This window comes from Martes martes, assembly GCF_963455335.1.
Source record: "Martes martes genome assembly, chromosome: 16".
NCBI lineage: Eukaryota > Metazoa > Chordata > Mammalia > Carnivora > Mustelidae > Martes > Martes martes.
In genome coordinates, this window is record NC_137904.1 from 42053518 (window position 1) to 42078011 (window position 24494).

General features: G+C 47.9%; 1 protein-coding gene across 1 annotated transcript; it reads left to right on the forward strand.

The window, feature by feature from the left end:
- Positions 1 to 450: 450 nt before the first annotated feature.
- SOCS7 (suppressor of cytokine signaling 7) lies at positions 451 to 22208 on the forward strand (the record flags this gene model as incomplete). The annotated part of the gene is made up of 9 exons (XM_080826793.1): positions 451 to 1436; positions 7970 to 8034; positions 10791 to 10895; positions 11338 to 11439; positions 12313 to 12443; positions 12959 to 13127; positions 15412 to 15540; positions 21320 to 21455; positions 22088 to 22208. Exons 1-9 carry the CDS (start codon positions 466 to 468, stop codon positions 22206 to 22208), a joined length of 1929 nt encoding a protein of 642 aa, XP_080682919.1. The 5' UTR covers positions 451 to 465.
- Positions 22209 to 24494: the final 2286 nt, after the last annotated feature.

Genomic DNA, 24494 nt, shown 5'->3' on the forward strand with positions numbered 1-24494 from the left:
AGGCCAGGCGCTCTCGGCCAGGACCAAACCAGGCTTTTCAGGGCCGCTCCCCACCGCACCGGGGAGGGGCGGCTTCGGCCTCAGCGCCCGGGAAGTGAAAAGCGAGGGTCGGGGCAGGGGACCAACTGCCAGGCGAGAAGCAGCCCACCGCCAATAGCGGCCCAGGCTGCACTAGACGTCATGCTCCGCGGAGGACAGCGCGAGCACGCCCTGGGGAGGGGGCGTGGTTACAGCCTCCCGGAAGTGACGCCATCCGGGGGCGGTCCTCGGCGGCGGCGGCGGCGGCGCGCGGCCTGGGCTCGCGCTGGGCTCCGCGCGCCCCCCGCCCCCCTCTATGAGGCAGAGGCCGCGGCGGCCGTTAGCGCTGTCGCTCCGGGGGCCGCGGCGGGCGGGGCTCCAGCGGGGCCCGGCCTAGTCCCCACCCCAGCCCGGCTCCCAGCCGCCCGCCCTCCCTCCCTCTCCCCGATGCAGGGGGCCGAGCTCCGGGACGGCGAGGCGGCGGCGGCCGCCGCTTCGTACCGCGTCCTGAGCCGCCTGCTCGGCTATGGAGAGGCGGTCTCCGAGCCAGGCCCGCCGCCGCCGCCCCCGGGCCATGGTCCCCCGCCGCCACCCTTCCTCGCGCGGCCCGGCCCGCGGGGCTCCCGGCCGCCGCAGCTGATGGTGTTCCGCAACGTGGGTCGGCCGCCAGAGGAAGAGGACGCGGAGGCGGCCCCGGAGCCGGGACCCTCGGAACTGCTGTGTCCCCGGCACCGCTGTGCCCTGGACCCCAAGGCCCTGCCGCCGGGGTTGGCGCTCGAGCGGACCTGGGGCCCGGCGGCTGGACTGGAGGCGCAGTTGGCGGCTCTGGGGCTCGGGCAGCCGGCGGGGCCGGGGGTCAAGACGGTCGGTGGGGGTTGCTGCCCGTGCCCGTGCCCGTGCCCCCCGCAGCCGCCGCCTCCGCAGCCCCAGCCGCCTGCTGCCGCCCCGCAGGCCGGGGAGGACCCCACGGAAACAAGCGACGCGCTGTTGGTCCTGGAGGGCTTGGAGTCGGAGGCCGAGAGCCTGGAGACGAACAGCTGCTCGGAAGAGGAGCTCAGCAGCCCGGGCCGCGGAGGAGGAGGGGGCGGCCGGCTTCTGCTGCAGCCCCCGGGTCCCGAATTACCCCCGGTGCCCTTCCCCATGCAGGACTTGGTCCCCCCAGGGCGCTTGGGTAGAGGGGAGCCGCAGCAACCGCCCCCGCCCCCGCCTCCTCCCGGGCCCCTCCGGCCACTGGCGGGCCCTTCTCGGAAGGGCTCCCTCAAAATCCGCCTCAGTCGCCTCTTTCGCACGAAGAGCTGCAACGGCGGCTCCGGCGGCGGGGATGGGGCCGGCAAGAGGCCTTCTGGAGAGCTGGCTGCTTCTGCTGCGAGCCTGACAGACATGGGAGGCTCTGCGGGCCGGGAGCTGGACGCGGGGAGGTGAGACTGGCCGGGGGGCTGACTGACAAAACTTCCTTTTCTTCTTTCATATCCCTTTTATTCTGACGATTCTTAGGCTGTGCTTTTCATAGGGATGCATAGAGACATAGGCCTAAAGGTGGTGACTTCGCCCATTAGGTCAGAGCTATTTGGGGGAACAGTTTTTACTCTTAGTTCAGTCCGGCGACATTTCTCAGCTGGTTAGCAGCCCCCCAGTTGGGAGAGGATTTGAAACCATCCTCCCACCCCCACCCTGGTCTGGCTTTTATAAAGTTTTCCAAGGTGTCGGTTTACCATTACTTCTGGTAAGGAGGTTGCTGGAAATGTTTGGTCTTAGGGGCAAAAAGTTGGTCCTGTAACCATTTTGCTTATTATTCTCTCTGTGTTCCCCACCCCTGCCATGCTCATGCCTACAAATTATGTGACACACTTGTGCGGCTGTAGGCCAGCAATTGTTTGGGCGTCTCTATTCAAAATGTTAATATTTTCCTGGTTGGTTTCTTAGATAAACTTGGTATCTCAAGCCTGTGCTGACCACCGACTCTGAGAATAGAAAATAGTTTGCTCTCAAGCCGGTGTGAGTGTGCTAAGGGTGAGGTATAGACATAGGTGCGTGGGTTCTAGGCCAGTTGATGAAAATTCCAAACTTAGAGATCATTTTTTTTCTCTGCGTTTCTGGAGGGTGGACGGCACTCTGGCATGCATTGTTAGGTCTGTATACTAGTTTAAAAGCTGTCAACTTGTGTGTCAAGAAGTGAGACTTCCCTTGTGGTAACTGCCTTGGTGGTTTGCACTGCTGAATGGGTTCTGAACAAAGATTGGAATTGGTTTTGGTGCAGCTCATACGATGGATTCTTGAGACACACTGGCAACCACAACCCAAGGCTGAAGAATGGGTAGACCAATAGATTTGAGAACTTTACTGTGTATCAGAATCACGTGGGGAGCTTTGGGAAGAGATCAGTGTGTCTGAGGGCCCAAGAGTTTGAATTTCTACAAAGCTTCCCACATGACCCTGAAGTGTGACCTCCACTGGGAACCACTTATCCTTGGACTTCACCTTTCAGGGGAGTTTGCGTGCTCCCAAGAGGAAAGTATGGGGTCAGTTTTGACTTTGCTGCCCTTTCTGAACAGCTGGGCCAGAACATCATCTTGGGGATCAGACCCAACCCAAATTCCCTGAAGAAGTCAGTAGGTTGCTGACTGAAACGGACCTATGTTTCTGCCTTTGCTTCCCAAGTGAACTTACGCTGGGAGCTCAGGTCTTAAAAACTGTGTGACTTCCTTTTGTTGTAGGCTCTGCATTGGATGCTCTACTTCCCAGTATAGGAAATGTTCATCAGAGGAGGGGGAGGGCAGGATTGAAGCTGTGGGTAATGACATAGGATAGACTGCTAATTTTCTTGTGGTCCGTCTTGTCTTTGTTCCATATTGACCAGGACTTGGTCTAAGATTCCAGAGACGCCAGATACGAGGTGTGGCGTGAAATTAGCTGCTACGTCTAATAGATTAGGAAGAGGAAAAGGCATATAACATTATACGGTTTTTTGCCTTTGGAAGCAGAATTTAATGGTCATTGGCGGCTCTGTTACCAACCCTCACACTAAGCACAATACAGATTTCTGCTGCAGAGCAAATTGGGATGTAGCTCTGCAAAGAAGCTTAGTTCAGGGCACTGGAGAATTACATTTTTTGGTCCAAGGGCTTTCTCTGATGAATTGGAGAAGAGCTAGGTATTTGTGTATGAACGTTTGGTTGACTGCTATTAGGAGGCAGCATGTTGCACAGAGAACGTGAACATCTAGGTTCTGCTTACAACTCCAGCGTCTGTGGAATGTAGGCCAATTTTGTCTTCTTCATGCTTTTTTTTTTTTTCCCTTCTGTAAAATGGGAGTGATTCTCGTCTTGTTCCTGTCCTTGTAGAAATAGAGTGAAGACAAGAGAAATTGAGATGGAATATTTTGTGTTCTTGGAGGAGAAGTAATAAGATTGAACTGGTATTTCTTTTTTAATGCTTAGGATTTGGTGCTGCTAGATTTGCTTGTTAGCTTTTCCACAGCTTACGATGTGCCAGTCTTGTTGGCAGCCTCGCAGCTGTGAGAAACTTGGTAAGTCTGGCCAGGGTAGTTGTGATTTCTATGGATCTGCACCTCCTAAGTGCACCCCGTTGGGAGGAAGGATGAGTTTGGAATTTTAGGTTTTTCTCTTGTTTTGATTGGTAGGGGCCTGGAGGCTGTGAGAAATGTCAGTCTTTTGCCAGAAGGTATATGGCCTCCCGCCTTATTGTTGTTTGGAATTAATTACGGGTCTCTGCAGTCTTTGCTGTATAATTTGGGGCTTTTCAGTAACCTCTGGGTATGGTTCTCTCTGCCCTTCTCCACATCTACCTTTCCCACAGCTATCACTGGAAAGTACCTCCTGCCGTCATATTATAAGGCTTGATAGTTTCCATGTTTTAGCATGAAGCAAACCTTTACTTCCTTTCAGATGCTTTAGAGTCTGGGAAATGGACCTGCCTGGATATACCAAGTCTTAAGTCTTGTGTGTGATAGCTTAGAGAACCCTTTCCAAGTGAAGGAAGAAGTGGGCCACCGACTAATCAGGTTTCTCTTCTGGAGAACTGGGCTAGGCCTTGTAACACACATATGTTGGAATTCAAAGAGCTGGGCTTGATGCCTGTGGGCCTCGGTGTGATATAGAATTGCTATTTCAGGAAAACCAGTGAAGTTCCCTTGTCTTTTTCACATATGTTGAGCTGATTGTCTTCCTTTGTATTTGCTGAGAAATGGCATTTGATCTAACCTTTTAAAATCATCGCATAGTACACACATGGTCGGAAATGGGTACCTTGTTCATTTCTCAAGGTTTGTTTTTTCGGAGTTAACAGTTGAGATTATTCCTGGCAGTCTTCGTAATTGTGAGGTGGGAAAATGGAGAATAGTTCTGTAGTGGTTTCCTATCTATTTGTTTGGAAAAAAGATAGAATTCTGGAAAGAGGCAGGCTGCCTTGGCATTAGTCTGGGGCCCTGCTGTCATGGACAGACCCGGCAGACATGAGAGAGCCTTTTCTGTTTCCTCGGGTCTTTAGGTCTAAGGGAGTGTTTTTGAGAATAGTCTGACGTGGCGAGAGCAAGATGATTCTATGGTGTGTGTTGAGGAAGTTCTGACTTTGGGCTTGGGTTTTAGGTCCATACTCCATGGATCTTTTTAACTCTTACGCCACAAAGTGGTTGTGGTTGGCATCTTTTGGAGTGAGCAACCTAAGTTCAGAATTCTTTGTCCATTGAGCCTGTGTCTTTCACTCCTTCACATTTTTCCTGCTAAAATCATTCCAAGGTTTTAGACCTTGGACCACGTCTCTTGGCTTTTCCCCGGAAGTTCCCACCATAGGTTCTTCAGTTGGTGTATGATGGAGTTTTGGATCTGACCTTGCTGCACAGATGTCTGTGTATTGGAACTACAAATGAACACATGGTTTTTGTGCCTGCAGCACATGAACAGACACTGGCTTATGACGTGTTGAAATGGCACGGGCTGGCTGACTTGGCACTGTGTGCTGTAGCAGGCGCAGAGGTAAATTGTGGCCATCAAACCTGGCATTTGGACATCCGAGTTAGGGAGTTACTGTAGAAAAGGACATGTTTAAGTCTTAGGACATCAGTAGATGGAGTTTGTGGACAAGGGAGAGTGAGGACATCATTATTTTGTGGTTTATATTTTAGGTTTCAAGGAATTTGAAAAGTGGCCAATGGTTTTATCAATGTGTTGACGGCCCATTTTCTCCCACGGATCTGTTGCCGTCCAGTCGGTAATTTGCAGAGTGGAAGTGGACAGAGGCATTCTCTTTGTCATCTGTAGCACCAGCAGTGTGTAGCTGACACAAAGGACTGCTAGCCCCAAAGAAGACCTTTGCCTCAGATCTTCTGCTGCTCCTGTCCTTTTCTGCCATGTGAGATACAGCCCACCAGATCCTCCCCCACCCTACCGCTCAAGTCTTTCTACTACTAAGATGCAAGTGGCCTACTGGCAGAGTTAAAATGACTTAACTCTGCACCCTAATACTTGTCAGGGTGATGAGGGTGATCTGGGGAGGAATAAAATAACATGGGAATGTAGTATGGAAGGGTTAGTTAAAGATGTTACTGGATCTGAATCATTCATGTTCCTTTCCCAAAACGGCACATCCAGCTTAGATGGGCTTTTATCATTTTAAATGCTTCAGATCTACAAAAGGAGATACATAAAGTGTATGTACTATAATAATAATGAATTGCATACTTGGGTACCCACCACTAAGCTTAGCAAATAGAATGTTATCAGTATCTTTGAAGACCCCTGTGTGTTGCTTCCTGATTACATCTCTTCCCTCCCCCACGTAACCACCATCCTCAATTTTATGTTAATCGTTCCCTTGCTTTGTTTTTTATAGTTGTCTGGATTGGTCTTTTCATGAATGACTGCCATTAGAATGCTCTCAGGATCCTTGAGACAGAAACTGCTTAGGATTTTTAGTTAGCGTCTACTGGAAGAGGGAAGGAAGCACTTGTTTTTATTATTAGCCTGTAAGCCCCCTAGACCTTCTACCTCTTCAAGCTTCCCGCCCCAAGGCCCCCTTATTTGCCAGAAAAAGCCATGCCAGTGTTCTCAAATGGCTCTGCCCATGTTCAGATTCTGATGTATTTCTTTCTCTAGATCCTAGAAACTATGATTTTCTTCTGCAAAATGCCGGGGGTGGGGGAGAAGATGAGCCGCAGTGAGAAGGCCCCCGCAAGATGTGTGCATTTGGGTACTGCCGTTCTTCAGTGCTTGGCACTGAAGAGACTCGTCCCCAGCATGGGCAGATGGCAGAGTAATGCAGCTTCCTTTGAAAAGAGGCAAACGGCCAAGTGGCTGAGGTGTGAACCCTTTGAGAGGCCAGTGCTTTGGGTTTCTGCTTGCTGGGTTTCATGTTGTACCCACAAGTTATCAAATAAAAATCAGCTTGGAAGCCCTTCAGTCTTAAAGTTCATGTCCAGCAGAATTAACTTTCCATCCCAGCCCTCTGGAGCATTGGAACTAAGCTGCAGACTGTCATGGGCAACTTATATAAACAGAGGGCTCTGTGGTTGTGTCTTGTTTTGACACGGCCATGTCTCTCCTGTGTGCCCCTCGGGTGGGGCAGGCATAGGCGGCGCCATGGTTAGATGAGAAGTCTTAGTGTGGAAGAAGTTGCAGAGGGAGCGTGAGGTAGGAATCCAGCATCTTGGCTGTTTCTGAGTAAGGTCTTCGCAGTATGGTTTTGGAATTTTGTTTGAAGGGAGTCTTGAGAAGCTTAGACATCTGTGTTAAAACAAATGTGTAAAGATAAAGTCAAATAATTTAAATAGGGTTTCATTTCGGATTTTCTATGCGGCTTCTCTGTTGGTGCATTTGAAGTTTTATTTGGTCCTTGGGTGAGAGTAATTTTGGAAGTTGAGCCGGGTATAAGACCTAGAGTCAGGCACTCAATTCGTGGGGTTTTTTTTCTTTTCTTTTTTGTAAGTCTGGTTTATTGAGGCATAATTTATGACCACCTAAAATTCCCCCCTTTTTTTAGGAGTCTAGCTCTATTAATTTTGGCAAGCCTATACAGTCATATAAGCTCTGCCATAGTCCAGATATAGCATATTTTTATCACTTCTGCAAATTCTTTACCTTGTAGTCAATTCAGTCATCCTGAGGTAAGGTTTTTGAACTTAGCACATTTCTGGCCAGAAAGTCTTTGTCAGAGTCTTTTGGATTTCTTTCATTTCTCACTGAAAAGCCAGTTGCAATTGGTACAAGGTGAAGTTACCTGTGGTGTATCTTTTCACAGGAGATCTGGGTTTTCCAGCTGGCTCCCTGGAGCAGCATCAAGAAGGCATGGGGAGAGCTGTGTGACTGGCTACTCAGAGAGGGGAAGGGCCATTTTCTTTGGGAGCCAGGCAGAGCCCTTAACCTGAGGGAGTCCCCCATGTAAGCTGATAGCTTTGCTCTATGGCTCGGGGGCATTTGTTAGAAATTGGGGATCTTAGTGGTTTAACATTGCCTGTGCTTCTTGTGCCATTCTCAAGTCCAAATCTACTCCCTGGTTCCCTTTGGGACCTTCTACACCTTGGGGCAGGGCCGTAGGGAAAGCGTTTGCTCCAAAATGGCACCTGCTCAGGTCAAGAGCCATTGTCTTGGCTCCCTTATGAAAATCAGCCTTGCATCTGCCTACCTTCCTCTAGAAATGGACTTGCTAATTACCACTCAAGGTGTTTTACTCTTCCATTATGCTGGGTGTGGAGATCTAAAGGAATTTCTCATTGCTTTGTAGGCTGAACTTCAGAGTGAAATTTATTTAAGAAATTGCCTGAATTATTTCATTCTCCCCCTTTACATTTTAGGCTTTATTACAGAAATGTTGTTGACAGTGACTGGGATTTGTTTGGTTTTTCAGTGCATCTAGACTTGAGTGTCATAGTGACTTAAACGCGAATGTGCTCATCCCCCCGTCCTCCGTTACATTCTCTGTGTGCTCTCTCACCCCATAGGAAACCCAGGTTGACAAGAACTCAAAGTGCCTTTTCTCCGGTCTCCTTCAGCCCCCTGTTCACAGGTAAGGGTGACAGCTCTCTTTTTCTTCTGACCTCTGAAAGCGGGAGTGTTCTAAGACCTGTCAGGGGGCGCTTACAGATGCCTTACAGAGCAAGCTTCCGGCGGGCCTGCAGTCACTTCCTTCATTCCATGTCCACTGGGGTTGGGGAGAGGCTATTTTTATGGTGTGGAATGTGTTCTTGACTTTGGAGGCTTTATAGTTGGAGGTAGAGACTGCTTGCTGGTAATTAGGTGGTACTGGCAGGTACGCAGTGCTCCGTTCAGGGTTATCAATATAAATTAAAAGTAGGAATTACAAATTTATAGGCTAACAGTGCATAAAGGACTCTCTAGAAGTCATGCAGTTCCTGTTCCTGCTTCCAGGGGAGTTCGTGAATGATCTAATCAACATGATCCGCGATCATCTGGTCTATTTTTAAAGACTCTGGGCACAGGGTATTACGTGAACTCTTGGCTTACCCATTTGGGGGCCAGGAGTTCTTGCAGCTGTTGGAGTTCTTCGTTGTGTCTAATTTAAGTCTTTCCTCTTGCAGGAGGGAACACAGTTGCTCAAGTAGGGAAAGTGGTCGAATGTACTTTGGGGACTGCCTTCTCCTTAATGGGGAGCTTGTTCAGATAGGGAGCCTTTTCCTTATGTCAGTCCTATATGGAGCTCCTGCTTGAGTAAGCGCCAGAGGAGGTCTTTAGCACACTGCCTCTGGTCTCAGGAACGGAGTACTCCTCATTGTTTGTGGCCCAGCCCCAAAATCCGAACTTCAAAGTCCTTTGGAGATTGTGTCCCTCGAAAAGATGACTGGAAGGATTATGAGTTAGGAATGGACATGTACAGAAGACGTTCAGCGGACTTGTGGGACCCCCATTACCACATGGGCTGCCTGCCATGAGGTGTCCGAACAACTGAGTTGGTGTCTGTAATAGGCACAGGTGGAGAGGGAGGCCTCTGTTCTTACCCAAAGTCCAGAATTAAAGAATCCTGTCCTGTGGCAGCATGTCTTTCTCGTTAATCATTGTTTCCTCTAAAGTAAGGAACGCTCACCCACATTTGTACTTTTGGGTTTGATGTTCCTGTTTCAGACAGCCTTAGCTCTTTTGAATTACATCTTTTTTTTTTTTTTTTTTGGGTAATTACATGTTTTATTTGAGTGCTATACCTAGGGGTGCCTGGCTGGCTTAGTCAGTTAAGCGTCTGCCTTCAGCTCATGTTATGATCTCAGGGTCCTGAGTTCAAGCCCCACATTGAGCTCCCTGTGCAGATGGGAGTCTGCTTCTCCTTCTCCCTCTGCCCCTACTCCCATCATGCTTTCTCTTGCAAATAAATAAATAAATAAAATCTTAAAAAATAGGTGCTATACCTATTGTCCAGACCTCTGACCCTTCAGGAAACGCACTTGTCTGGGCTCATGGCGTTGCTCTGGGCTGCTAGGCTCTCAGTTACTAAGCTATGTGATGAGTCTGGGTCCAGCTTCCCAGAGCTGCTGATGACTTTTAGCAGAGCTTTTTTTTCCCTTTTTCTCTGTTGCTCCCTTCTTCCCTGCCTCCCTCTCTCTCTCTCTCTCTCTCTCTCTCTCGTTGCTTGTTTGTTTCTTTTTCTTTCAGTAGGCTCTATGCCCTACATGGGGCTCGAACTCATGACCCTGAGATCAAGAGCCACATGCTCTACTGACTATGCCAGCCAGGGCGCCCCTTGCAGAACTTTTCTGCTTACCTTAATTAGTGCTCCAGACCTTTGTAAAAAAACTGTGTATTAGATTCTGAAAGCCCAACTCTTGGCCTTTTAGAGATGTTGGTTACCTAATTTTCTTAACTGGGAAATAATAAAATTCTAGCCGAGGGGCTAATTCAGCCTCCTGAATGAGAAAAAGTTGATGGAAATAACACCTTAAGGGCCAAATTAGAGAAATCTTAAGAGTCTTCTCCCTGTGGGTCAGACCTACCAAAACTTGTCTCTCAACCTTTGCTATGAAATACCCTTTACCCTCTGGTGACTGAGGTAGAGAGAGGGTAGATGAGCTTGGATGGCAAGATGGAGGGTATAAGGCAGAGAACGGAACTGCATGATAGGCTCTAAGTAGAAGAAACCATGTGCCGTCCCCCATCAGGCTACTCTGGAGCTTACCTGATTTGGCTGACTGTGGAAGTCGTTCATTAGTAGGATTGTAAATGCACCTTTGCCCTTTGTAGCCTCAGCTCTTAGGAATCAGTTGATATGCGAAGTGGTTGCTTCTCTTGTGAGCGAATATTCTGGAAAATCTAGATGTAGAAAGCCATTTGGGAAGAAGTTGAGGCTCACCTTGAGAACTTTATTTGCATTTGAGTTACCATCCAGTTCTTACATTTTTCTGGCACTTACTTTCCATGTCCATTTGGACTTGCAAGCTGCTTACCTTCCTCCCTAAGGCGGAAATTGGTACACCTGTCTGTAAACATAAATGGTGTGGGTTCCATTTGAATAAAGACCTCTTGTGAAGGTTACATAATGAGTGGCACAACCACAATTAGTTGGCCTTTCCACTGTCAATCCCATGTTTCTATCCTAAAGAATCTTTGACCTTTAACAGGACCAAGAAATGAAGGAATTTAAAACTGACTTTCCCAGGTGTTTGGGGGTGACTCCAGCTCTGGGAAGCATTAGGATTTGAGGTTTTTGAGAGCTGGGGAACCTCTAGCCTCCCTTGCTTGCCCTTCGCTTTCCTTTGCTTTTGGCCTCAGCTGCGGGCAAGGTGCTTCCGTAACATGCTTGGTCCATGAATCCCTCAGGTGAAACTGTGTCGCTTGTGGACGTGGACATCTCTCAGCGGGGCCTGACCTCTCCACACCCTCCAACTCCCCCTCCTCCTCCGAGAAGAAGCCTCAGCCTCCTAGGTATAGTCTCTGCCCCTCTCTGCTGCCTTGCCCTAGTGGGAGGGGGTGAGCTATAGGGACCTGTTTTTCTTTTCCAGGAGCCAACAAGCTCCTGGGTTTCTAATAATGACCCAACTATTCCCTGTCCCTTTCTCGGCACCCTTGTCATCTCCCTAAGCAGTTAAATGGGTCTCTTACCTGCATGCTGTAACATTTACGGTCCATCTGTTGATCAGCCCTGAATCTACAGCTAGTAGACTGCTTTCGGAACATCCTTACATTTCTGCTTTCAACAAAGGACACCAGATTAAGATGCTTGTTGCCCTCTGTGCAGAAAGATAGGGGGAAGGTCAGGCCATCTCGCTCCAGAGGGCAGCCTGATGATCCTTCTCCCTCACCTCTGCTTCACCTCACTCACCTGTGCTCATATTTCTGAACCTCTTGCTTCTGTTCTCTCTTCTAGATGATATCAGTGGGACGCTGCCTACATCTGTCCTTGTGGCTCCGATGGGGTCTTCCCTGCAGTCTTTCCCCCTACCTCCGCCTCCTCCACCCCATGCCCCAGGTTAGCTTAGTATAGAGGCAAGCCTTGTAAAAGTTGGGAGTACAAAGTGATAGACTGTTGATGGATGGGAGAGGTCTATTTATGGAAATAATCGGACTAACGAGAACACTTAAATCTTATCCCTTTGGCTGGGCCAGAACTCCTTGGAATTGAGGCCAAGAACTGGTTTTTCTAACCCATTTTCCCTGTGGAGGTGAATCTGACTTTTGTTAGGGATAAAAGACTATTGAATTTTTCACCTCTTTGCTGCTGAGACTGCTTTGCAATCTCTGAGTAGATACCATTTAGGAGACAGCCTTAATTTTCAAATGGTGAGAACGTTTAAAGTTTTCAAGGTTCTCTGGTGTTTCTAAGCTTTCCGTATTTACTGCAGCCTTGTAAATAAGTACCCAGCATTTAGTAGCCCACACCTGCTTTGCCAGCCTCCAGTACCCAAGGAGTAAAATGAATGAGATCGGCATTCTTTCCTACTTGCCTGGCAAAATCGTTCCCCTTCCTGGGCAAGTAAGCGAGTCACTATTTCCAAGGCTGCTTTACCGGCGCTTCACCTCGAGGTGGGAGAAGCTGGAATCGCTCTAGGCTGGTGAAGCCCCTGAAGTAGTCACCTTAGTCAGGTTAGTGAGCAGCTCCCCCACCCCGCTCTTGGGGTCAGACGCCCCCACCCATCCTTCACAGCTTACACGAGCCCACACAGCTTTTTGTTACAGTCCATCCAGCTCCTTCCCACTGCTTTGGCTTCCACCCTTTCCAGCTTAGCTTCTGATGCCTTGCCCCTCTTCAGTTAGCATCTCTGTTTGTGGGGGGGAGGGAGGGTCTGCTCATGGTTGGGAGCCGGGAGGGTGAACAAGTGACTGTCCCTCTCTCGCCCGGCAGATGCATTTCCCCGGATGGCTCCCATCCGAGCAGCTGAATCCCTGCACAGCCAGCCCCCCCAGCATCTCCAGTGTCCCCTCTACCGGCCCGACTCAAGCAGCTTTGCCGCCAGCCTTCGAGAGTTGGAGAAGGTAGGCGGTGCCTGGAGACTGGCGGCTGGCCTCCTCTCCCACTCTCCATCTTCTGTCCTGGGCTCTCCTTTTCTTATTTTTAGAGGAAGAGTAGTTCTCTTGCCTCGATATTTACAGTGCCAAAGCAGTATGCTGCGATGATCAATTCCATAAGGGACGTTGGAAAATCGAATCCCGGAGAAAAACAGTTGAATGTGGTGAAGAACGGTCGTGGAGAACTGTTTACATAGTGGAAGCTGACTTTGACAGATTAACTGACACAGTTCCCTCTTCTTTTCCTTGTAGGCCTTGGTAATGGGATTGTAGGCTTATTCTTCTGATACTTTGGAGGGCTAAAAGAATGAGTCTGCTGTTGGTGGCTAATGGTTAAGACACTGTTAGCAGCCCTTACCTAGTGAAATGTTTTGGAAGTGGGGGGAGGGTGGGGATTCTCCTGCAGTAAAATAGATTGTGCTGAAAAACGTACCCGTTACCCCCATGCTGTGAAGTACTTGACCACTTCTTGTCTTTGATAGTGTGGTTGGTACTGGGGACCAATGAATTGGGAAGATGCAGAGATGAAGCTGAAAGGGAAGCCAGACGGCTCTTTCCTGGTACGAGACAGCTCTGACCCTCGCTATATCCTGAGCCTCAGTTTCCGGTCACAGGGTATCACTCACCACACAAGAATGGAGCACTACAGAGGTAAGAGGTGCTGCCGTTTGGGGAGAGCCTTCTTCCCCCTTTGCTGGTCACTACTTCTGTCTGGCCTTTGTGTGGGAAGGTTTTATGGAAGTGGAACTACGGATTGGGAGGAAAATCTCATCATGCTCCATTGAATGTTGTTACGGGTGCTGGTTTCAGCCCTAGAAGGAATGTTGGCAGGGCTAGGGAGGAAGGTGAGGGTTCTCTTGAAAAATACTCTCAGCATTTCTCTCCAAAAGAGGAGAGCCTGAACAAGATTGTCAAACAGAGCAAAGTCCATAGAACTCTCTTGATAGAAGGAAGAAATAACCTAGGACCATTCCACAAATTCTCCCAGCCTCTGTTCATAGTTAGACTTAACGAATGATGTCGCTTCAACTTTCATCTCTATGTAGGTAATTGCTGTAGCTGTAGCTGTAGCTCTAGCTAATAAAGAAAACATAATTAGACTTAACGTCGAGAGAGACTTCTGTTATAATCCTATACACAAAGAGGAGAATTTAGTGATTACCCTGCGACCGTCCTGTAGTGAATTTCTTTGCCTGAGAGTCGCATCAGCTCCTCCTCCCAGACGTCATGGTGATAATTTCTTCAGGTCACCTGTGTGGTCTCTTAGGAAATAGCCATCAAAACTCAGAGACTTTGTGGGATCAACATGCTTTAGACTATCTGCCTTCCTCCCTAGGGGTCTCTCCTCCTCTGTGCTCAGCTGGTGCTGAATGCTGTGGTCACGTCTAGAAGCTGATTTGTTCAACCCTGCTGTCTGGATTGACTTTACATCGTGGCATTCTGTGTTTGACGTGGGCCAGAAACTCATGCTGTCAGCAGTGGCCGGGCTGGTTCCTACATCCTTTGTCCGAATAACTGCCTGTGTCACAAACTTGAAAAATGGAGAGAACTTAGGGGAGTTTCAGGGATCAGCCTCAAACGAGCTGTGTTAGCCTGCTCTTGCAGGCTCTTCTCGGCCCCCGCTGTGTCTTTTCTGCCCTCGGTCGTGTTGTGCTGTATTTATTTGGTTTGCTTCTCCTGTGAGGCAGGAAGTGGCGTGTTACGCCAGCATAGCTCTGTCCATGGTTTCCTCCGTCCCCACCCCTGCCTTAAAGGTGCACGAAGAGAGAGGCCCTTCAGTCCACAGACCTGAGAACTGGTTAGATGGCTGTTGCCTGCTCTCCTGCTATTTCCAAAGGCCAAAATCAAACCAGCAGAAAAACACCCTGCAAAGTAAAGCATTTCAGAATGAAGTTTTATTGTTGTTGTTGTTTTTTTTTTTTTACTTGACAGAGATCTCAATTAGGTAGAGAGGCAGGCAGAGAGAGAGAGAGAGAGGAGGAAGCAGGCTCCCCGCTGAGCAGATGTCCTGTTGTGGGGCTTGATCCCAGGCCCCTGGGACCATGACCTGAGCCGAAGGCAGAGGCTTTAACCCACTGAGCCACCCAGGCGCCCCCAGAATGAAGTATTTTTATAAGTCTGTGAAAATGATAAACGGCTTGGCCATGAGACAGGAAATGCCTGACCTCTAAGGTCCCTGATAGGCGAGAGGCCAGTAAGGAGAGAACATTCACATGGTGCTCCAGTTACTTTTTGTTCAAAGGGGCTTTTCTTCCTTGTATAAATGGAATTTTTAATGGAAGCCTTGTGGGTTTTTAAGTTGCCAGTTTGCAATGGAGCGTTTGTCTTCATCTTTTTAAGTGATACTGTAAAAGTAGCTAGAGAGACTCAGAACTGTAGTTCTCTTGGATTCCATCCTTTTTGTGGGTGATTCCTTTGCACTTAGTGCTTGAGTTTTTGGTTTGTTTTTAGTCACGGGAGTTTCATATTCCCTTTTGCTTTTGGGTTTAGGGTGGGATCTTTGCAACATACCAGGGCCGGGGGTGGCTTTGGAAGTTAAAGAAGAAAAGACTAGAATTTGGTGTTTTGTGCCTAACACATGAATGAGTGAGACTTGCAAAACTACTCTTCCTTTCTTGGTTGACTGTTCTATGAATGCTTGAGCGCAGACCTTCCTGAGGGGATGGCATTTCAATTGGCCTTTTCTGTGGCAGTCTTTTTTTACGGTCTATGATTTAAGGATTAGTGTTTATACTAATGTCTTATTAAAGACGATTTCTTTCTTTCCATTCATTGTGGAGCAGAGGGAACAGGCAGCTTCAGGGACCTCTGTCTGACTGCTTGCCCACAAATGACCCTCCCAGAATTGCAAATTGTTAAAATGTTCAAGTGAGCTTCCCAGATACTTTAAAAGTAAGTTTTTACATCTTTATCTCTCCCTAATTTTCCATGGCAGGAACTTTCAGCCTGTGGTGTCACCCCAAGTTTGAGGATCGTTGTCAGTCGGTGGTGGAGTTCATCAAGAGAGCCATCATGCACTCCAAGAATGGGAAGTTCCTCTATTTCTTGAGATCCAGGGTTCCAGGTAAGGCTAGAGTTACATTATGTAGCTTCCTTGGGTATGATGCAGTATAGTATCAACATGTGTCCCCCTGCCTCCCGGAAAGAGCCACACTCCCTTGAGGTCGTTTCTCCTGGCTCTTATGGCAGCCGCTCTTCCTGGAGCCAAGTGGATAAGTCCCTGCTCCTGAGCATTAATCCTTTGACGTACTGAGAAGGAATCTGCTCCTCAGACCGCATGGATGAGAATATTTAACATTGTGAATATTTAACATGTGAATATTTAACATTCAGAGGTGTCCCTTGTCCCTGATCTAGGCATCTCACGCTTCCATGTGAAGCAGAGAGGCGAGAACTTGCTCAGGCTATTTCTACGGGAACAGGGCAGAAAAAGAGTATTCACTAGAAAGGCCATGGTGAGTGGCAGGGAGGCTGAATTCAGTGGCCGTCTGCTGTGGATTTTGTCTGTTCGTAGGAAACTTGTTATTAAAGACTAGGTAGTTCTTGTATCTTTTATCTCTGCCAGCGGCAAATATAAAGACATCTCTCCATTTGGGAGCATTGGGCAGTTCCCATCCCCCGTCCTTACTGGTGTGGTTATATAGCCTTTCTGCCCACGAAGTAGGGAGCTGTCTGTATCATCTCTATGGAGGGGAGAGAGGGGGTGGTTTGGAGGAGTCTGTCTGCTTTTCTAAGGTTGGGGAAAAGCAAAATGACAAGCATATTAATTGAGGGATTTGTAAGATACAAACAGAACTTAAAATGAGAACTTCATGCATTCCCAGTGAATCAAATTAAGATTCTTAAACAAACTGTGTGCCAAGAAACTGCTCTAAAAAGAAGTTCCAGGGGAGCCCCAGGCAGAACATCAGTAACAGAATTGAGCCAGGTTACAGGAATGCGCTTTATAATCTTGGTGATTTAAATAAAGCATGACAGGGTGAGAACTGTATTAATTCTCACTTCATTTTGTATTTGCCTCAGCGCCGTCAACATAGTTGGAACTCGTGCAGTTGACTTGGTTAAAGGGAAAAATTAGAATCCTTTCTTATAGGAATTGACTAGTAATTTTTAAAATTTGTGGCTTTTGGAGGTTATTTATTTAACAAACATTTATTCTGTAACTCAGTATCAAAAATAAGCCACGTTTCTACCTTTAGAGATCTCATAGCCTCAAAGAGAGGACAGGTAGGAAGAAAAAGGCAAAAGCACATGTAGAACTCAGTAAAAGGCATGGCGGTTGGTGGTGGATGATTGACAAGGGCTGGGGAAGCAGCTCTGTTTATGGGTGAACCAGGGAGATCGTCTCAGAAGATTCTGGAATCTGGAGCGTGTAACTACCTGTAGAGTATTTGAGAGACTTTGCAGGGTCCTGGACTCTCAGCTGTAGCTCATTTCATTCTACAGATGTGCCCTGTTTGCAGAAATTTTAACCAAGATTTTTAACATTGATAAGGGCTTGAAATTGTAGCGGTTGCTACTGTTTATTGACTGTGTATCCTGTGCCAGTTACTTTGTCAGGTATTAACAGCTCGCATTTCTTACAACAACCCAAAGTTAGCTAATAGATTGGTCTGTTGATAGATAAGACCATTTTCATTTGCCAGTGAAGAAACTGAGGCTGAGAGGCTCCAGTGGGAGGGCACTTAGCCGATCAGGGCTCAAGTCAAGAGTTCAAACCCAGGCTCAACTGACTCCAAAGCCTGTGCTTTATCTGCTGCCAGTCTGTAACTGGGGAAGACTAACAGCAAGAAGATTGAAACCTGAGTTCGCGGAGATTTGTGGAGACTGCATAAGGAAGTCAGCAGTGTGTTTATTAGTGGAGGATGTCTTTTGAGGACCTGTTAGGAATGCTCCAGAGAGGATATCTGTTTGTACTTAAAACTGTAATTAAGCTGAGAAGGCAAAGCAGAGTTCGTATTTGCTCCCAGACCGTAAGTGACCTCTCTTTGAAGGATTGAGGCAAAAGCAAAGCCAGTATTCTCCTTTACCATTGTTTGCTGTCCTCCTTTGCTTGTCGCAAAAGTCTAGGCATTCTGGGAGGTTGATTCTGTGAGGGACTTGGCGTGAAGAAGAGGTAGTGATTAGCATTTGGGTTGAGCGTCCTCAGCCTGCACCAGTCAGTAGATTCTAAAAGGAGCCTGTTTGTTGAGACTCTGGGATGATGATAACCAATGCCTACAAGGGCAGGTGTTATTTCATTTAACCCTTACAAAATCCTTTAAAGGGATACTACAGTCTCTCTTCTTTTCTTTTCTTTCTTTCTATTTTTTTGATACAGATTAAGAAACTGAGGTACAGTGGGGCACCGGGGTGGCTCAGTCGGTTAAATGTCCTTCTCTTGATCTCAGCTCAGATCTTGATCTCAGGGTTGTGAGTTCAAGTCTCACATTGGGCTCCATGCTGGGCCTGAAACCTGCTTAAAACGCACACACACCAACAACAGCAACAGCAACAACTGAGGTACAGTGAGTTGCAGAGCCAGGGTTCAAAGTCAGGTTTTCTTTCCAGCTCAGCACTAGGGCGGGGTGCACTAACAGGGCCTGCAGGCTGGTGTTAAAGAGATGCCAGGGATCATGGGAATCATAAAACTAGGACTAACAGAAAAGTTCTGGATGGTGGCAAATCAGAAGCAGAAGGAAGGAAATGAATTGAAATAAATGGGAGTAAGTGGCATCAAGGGAGAGACCCTTAGTAAAAATAAGAATGATGGCACCTAATCTTGGTTTCCACTTTATCTCTTTTTAATAGAGGAGCATGGTCGTAACAAAACAGGTCATTGTCTGCATCTGAGTCTGGTCCACCAGGCAGCAGTCTCAAAAAGAGACTGTGATTGGATTAGCACAGAACCCTTGATGCTGTTTGAGCCAAAACTCAAAAGTGAGTCTAGCTCTCTTAGTTGGGAGGACCTTCATCATCTGTGAAGTGCATAAAGAGAAAAAACTTTTTAAGCTTTCATTTTATTTTATTTTTTATTTTGTTTATTTATTCGACAGAGAGAGAGATTACAAGCAGACAGAGCAGCAGGCAGAGAGGGGGAAGCAGGCTCCCCACTGAGCAGAGAGCCCGATGCAGGGCTTGATTGCAGGACCCTGAGATCATGACCTGAGCCAAAGACAGAGGCTCAACCCACTGAGCCACCCAGGCACCCTAAGATTTTATTTTTAAGTAAGCTCTACACCCAACATGGGGCTCAAACTCACAACCCTGAGATTAGGAGTTGCACACTCTACCAACTGAGCCAGCCAGGCACCCCAATACCTTTTGTTTTTTCATTGCACTTTGTATCGCACAACATTAAGGAAATTGGTCTCTCTCATAACCATCATTAATCTTATAATTATTTGTTCAGTGACAGGTTTTCCCTGTGTCCCAGGGTTTCTTAATTCTGCACTATTGACATTTTGGCCTGGAAAATTCTGGTCTTCAGGGAACAGTTTGGTTTGGCAGAATAACCTGTGTGTGGGAGTGCTCAGACTTGGGAAGAGATTTGTCACCCCTAACCTGGTGTTTGTTGGGGGAAGAAAAAACAGTGAAGTGGCCAGAAACTGGATTGGTGCCCAGGAACCCTGGTATGAAGGACCAGAGGAAGGTTCCTGATGGTCACGGTCCACCTCACCCTTTCCCTTTCTGCTGTCCTGGTGTGCGTCTCACATTTATTTCCATTTCTATCCTCTTCCGCTAACATGCTCTGGATGTGAGAGCTCCAGCTGTTTGCTGCGTTTGGGGCAAACAGTAAGTGGTCAGGCTGACCCCAGGGAATATCAGAGAATTAACAGGTTTCAAATTGCTATTTGTGAACCTAAGGCTAAAAGTAACACAATTAAGTAGGCAAGTATATATGGTCATTAAAATTCAAGTAGGCAAACTATCAGATAATTTTATGCTTCTTATTACCCTGATCTCTTTAAGCACAGGTCTGATAGTACTGTGTCTTTGGGAATAAATAATTAGATACATAAATTACCTTTGTTTTTGAAACATCATGTTGAATTTAGCATTATTACAACCCGCCCCCCAAAAGCTTTCTGTTTGCCATAGTTTAATTACTCAAGTTTAATTTACTAAAGAATACTTTTTAAACATAGGAGAGAGAAGGTAAATTCAGAGGCCTTTGAACCCAATACCATTTTAAAACCACTTGAGTTTAAATATATTCAAGAGAGAAATCCATGTGTGATATGTGTGTGTGTGTGTGTGTGTGTGTGTGAGAGAGAGAGAGAGAGAGAGAGCAGAGAGGACCATTCATGTGGGTGGAAGAGGGCTACAGTGCTTCAAGCCCCAGAATTGAAGGGATAGAGCAAGGAGAGGCCTGAGAGAGGCTGGTCATGAATCAAAGTCCTGGGGATGTTCTGGATAGCGCCCTCGTCAGGCAGCAGAGGGGCAGATGCTCTGGGGAGACGCCTGAAGAACCCTCCTTTGAGGTTCTGTGGGCTCAGCTCTTCCTCAGACAGAGCAGATGCTCATGGCAGGCCGGCTTTGTGGGTTCTGTGCAGCGATCAAGTTCTTTGAGCCTGATAGGCCTCAGTTTCTTCATATGTGAAATGGGGATAATTGTGATACCTGCCTCAAAATATAGTTCTGAAGACTGAATGACTTAAATGTGTTAAAGTCAATCCTACTTGCTTGCTTAGTAACAGTGTAATACATATTTTGACTTTTTTCTTTTTTAGAAAGTCTGTTATCAGTGACCATGCAAAGGCTCTGGGAGACAATCTGCAAGCTTTAATTTTTTTTCTTCTCACCCCTTCAAGCAAAATTTTTAAATGTTTGAAATTAAACTCCTGAAACAGTAGATATGTTATTTTCCAACAAGTTGTGTCCACAGAATTTCTTTCAATAGGACAGCGGCCGAGAAGAGAATTCTTTCAGAGATTTTGCAGCTCAGATTCTTTCTGAGAGCAGTTTGCTTATTTACCTTCTGTAGCCCCTTTGTTTATTGAAACCAGAATATTCTTTGTTCCCCTGGACCAGTTTCAGTGTCCTTGCCATTGTGGATGTCTCCATTCTGTGGCACTGACCCCTGGGTGGGGCTGGAATTTCACAGCACCAAACCTGCTGATGCTGATGAAAGCAGGGGGTGGGGCTCCCATCGGGCCTGGTTGGCATCAGGCAGCGGGCACTTTGGCACTGAGAGGTACTAATTCCAGCCTCCCCAAGCTACCATCGTTGGTTTTCTTTTAAAAGCATCATCTTTTTTTTTTTTTTCCTGTTCCTGGACCCAGCCTAAAATTTCAGGAGCACAAGGGGTGGGAGGAGGCGAATAGGGGGTTGAAGTAAATGGCAGGAGTGATGGGCTTGTAGCCTTGATCCCAGCCATTGCCTTCTGCTTACCAGCCTCTTAGTTGGAATTGGCTGGGGACCCCTCTGAGAAGCCTTTCTGAGTTCTCCCCTTCAGGATGCTGTTAGATGTGCCATCGAAGTATCCCCCGCTCCTAGCAGGGGTGCGTTGATTCCTGCTCTTCACAGAGAGCCTCAGGCCTGGGATTGGCCACGTGGCTCCAAGTAAAGTCTTTAGCTTGGCGGTTTTCACTGGGCTGTTCTGAAGAGCGAGACTCTCAGCTGTGAAGAGTGATGCTAGGGAGGCCCTTGGCAGAGGAGGATTGAGTCCCTTGAGTGAAATACAGTGGTAATGCTTCAGCAAATGGAAATCAGTTCTTTGTGGAAGGGAGCTTTTGCACCCTACAGAACGCACATGAGAACTCTAAAGAAGCCTTATTTCCCTTGCCTGGATTCGCTTCATAAACGAATTGTAGTTAGCAGCATTGTTCCTTCTGAATATGTCTTGGTTTTCATTCTTGAAGGACTACCACCAACTCCAGTCCAGCTGCTCTATCCTGTGTCTAGATTCAGCAATGTCAAATCCCTCCAGCACCTTTGCAGATTCCGAATCCGACAGCTCGTCCGGATAGATCACATCCCGGATCTCCCACTGCCTAAGTACAACGGGGTCTTACGGGTCGGGGCAGGGATGAAGGTGTAGTTAGAAATGTGAGTGAGGGGGCACCTGGGTGGCTCAGTGGGTTAAAGCCTCTGCCTTCAGCCCAGGTCCTGATCCCAGGGTCCTGGGATCGAGCCCCACGTCGGGCTCTCTGCTCAACGGGGGGCCTGCTTCCCTTCCTCTCTCTGCCTGCCTTTCTGCCTACTTGTGATCTCTGTCAAATAAATAAATTTTTAAAAATCTTTAAAAGAAAAAAAAAAATGTGAGTGAGGCCTGTCCGCTGGTGGCACAGGTGGAGCCTGGTGCCCTTCACAGGCATCCTCCTTTCACTTCTCACATGTCTTAGCACCTAACTCTAGAAGCGTCACATGGCAGCTGGAAGGGAGGAAGGTGTGTGTGTGAGACTCCCTTCTGCAGTCTCTACGAGGAGTGGAATGGAGGTGGTAAGAGGGAGGGAGACAGAACTATAACAAGTGAGAATGTGGCAAGTTTCTTAGGTCGGCCGAGGTTTTTTTGTGTATTCCCAGCCATATAGGGGTTGAAGAAGAAGGAGGACTTGAACAAAGGGGGTCTTTTGCTTATGGTCTTTGTAAATAACACTTCATGTGTATTCCTGTTTTGTTTTTCATAGACCTCTGATCTCTTATATCCGAAAATTCTACTACTATGATCCTCAGGAAGAGGTGTACCTGTCTCTAAAGGAAGCGCAGCTCATTTCCAAACAGAAGCAAGAGGTTGAACCCTCCACGTAGCGAGGGGCCCCCTGCTGATCGCCACCAAGGGTATGAGCTCACTGCCTCACTGTCCAGCCGAGTCTCTTCCCGGACAGTTACTGTCATGTGCTGGGCCTCACCTCCCTCCCCCACACCCCATGTGTATACTCCTGATCCAGGCATCTGCCCAGAGAGTCACAAAGTCTGATAATGGGGGTCCCCCAGGAGGCACATACACCAAATGGGAGAAGAGCAGATAGACACGAGGGGCTTAAAAAGTATTTGCCAAGCAACGTGCAAGCTAACCACCAGATATAAACAAGGAGGACGACACAGAAATGTAGCTAAGTATGCAGTCTTCTCATACTTTATCTACCGGCTGTTGCACGAATGACATGGAAAACAGGAAACCAAAGGGAAGGATAATGTCATCCAAGAGAATGCAGATGTGCCTTTCATCGCAACAGGCATGCACTTCAGTGAAAACTCCTAGGTCCAGTGGTTTGGAGTGTGAGGGTGAGGAAAACAAGCTCGCTCTTCTAGTTAGGGTTCCACCTGGACCACTGAAGAGTAAACAATCAAAAAGAATAAGTGAATTAGCTAAGGGATCCATTTATCTAAGAGGCTCTTCTCCCGTCACTACTTTAACTGAATTCTACTCATTAATTTCCCCATAAAAATACTGGTTTGTGCAGATTGATTCCAATTAGTCTTTTTTCAACTGCCTTCGTGGAGGCATTGAAAGGTAGAGGTGAGTAGGGAACAAAATTGCCAGAGAGTCATGAGTTTGGTGCTGTGGGTTACCTGGGAAATCTCACATTCTCATGATCCGCCAGGGGTGGTGACCCCATCTACTCTTCATGTAGACTGTCCTCCTTGCACACTGACTGCGTCTGCTTCCTCTCCAACCTTCTCTTTTCCCCAGCGCTGTCTCTCACACGAGACAAACTAGGGGAGAAACCCACAGTGAGACGGTCTGAGGATGAAGGGAGTCTTCATCTCCCTACGCTCTCTGCTCTCTTCATAACTGGAGAGCGTGATGACTGGCATTTATGCCCCCATGGGTTTTCCTGGGCCGTGGCTAAGGTGAACCCAGCTGTGTACCTCCCCTCTTAGCTCTGGAAGTCACTGATCCTATTCTATGGGGGGCAAAGCGCTCGAGCTGGGCTAACAAAGATTAACAAGGCAAGAAGGAATGAAAGAAGAGAGATCAAGAAATCCTAACTCTGGAACACTGCAGAGCTTTAACTTAGAGCATCCTGGACTGGGTGTACATCTTGTCATATCTTCGATTACATGCAAGTTGTATCCCCTCAGAAGCGACTCCTAAAACATCCAAATGTTCTGATGGCTGGGGGTTTTCTCTGTTTGGCAGCTTGGCTGCAGTTAGGATGGGAAGGTAGGAAGGAGCCAGGGAGGCGCGCTGACACAAACACACCGTTGTGGAGGAATCAGGATCCACTAGTTAGAGCCCCTCTGTGGGTGCTGTGCCTTAAAAGGACCCCTCCCCAGCAGCACAGTCAGAGGTGGGCTCAGCGCAGCGGGGCAGGGGGCGGGGGGGCGGCGCTCCCAGCTTCAGCAGGTGAGGAGTAAATGACTAACACGGAGCTGAGATGTTTCAGGGTGAGAGGGGCTTGCTAGCTGAAAGAAGTGTGAAGCGGGGGTGGTTAGACTTACCCTGTGTGGTTCTGGGGGTAGGACAAGGGCCGTGATGGATGTAAGGTATAAGGAGTTCGACTTCAGTCCCACTTCAGAAGAACTGTTTTACCAGACAGGTCCAGAATCGGAGTGGGTTTCCTCCGGCTTTAGTGAGCACCCTATGGGGCTCTGCCTTCAGCTCTGTGTACTTGTTAAGTCCCCAGTGTGGACCGGGAAGAGCGTGCTGGGCGAGGTGGTCTACAGCCCTGACCTCGCGGAGCTGCCATTCTCATGAGGAGAGACAGACAGGAAGCATGTAAAGAAGTGAATAGGCTAATGGCAGTTGACTGTCTATGTTACACGAGGAATAAAACCCGGTGGAGTTTAGTGATTAGGGGTGGGATAGTGGTACTCAAGTTTGGGTGGTCAGGGTAGGCCCCTGTGAGGAGATGTCATTTCAGCTGAGATCTGAATATCAAGGCAGAGCGTTCTGGGCAAGGGGGTCCAGTGAGTATAAAGGCCCTGAGATGGGAAGGGACTTGATCTGATGAGGTATAGGCCAGGGGTAGCCAACTGTCATGAGTATGGGGGAGGGCGTGGTCATCAATTGGCAAAGGGTTGAACTGAATGAACTCCCAGGGTGTCTTTGGTGTGTGTGACACCAGGATTGTTGTCTATGGCAAAGAA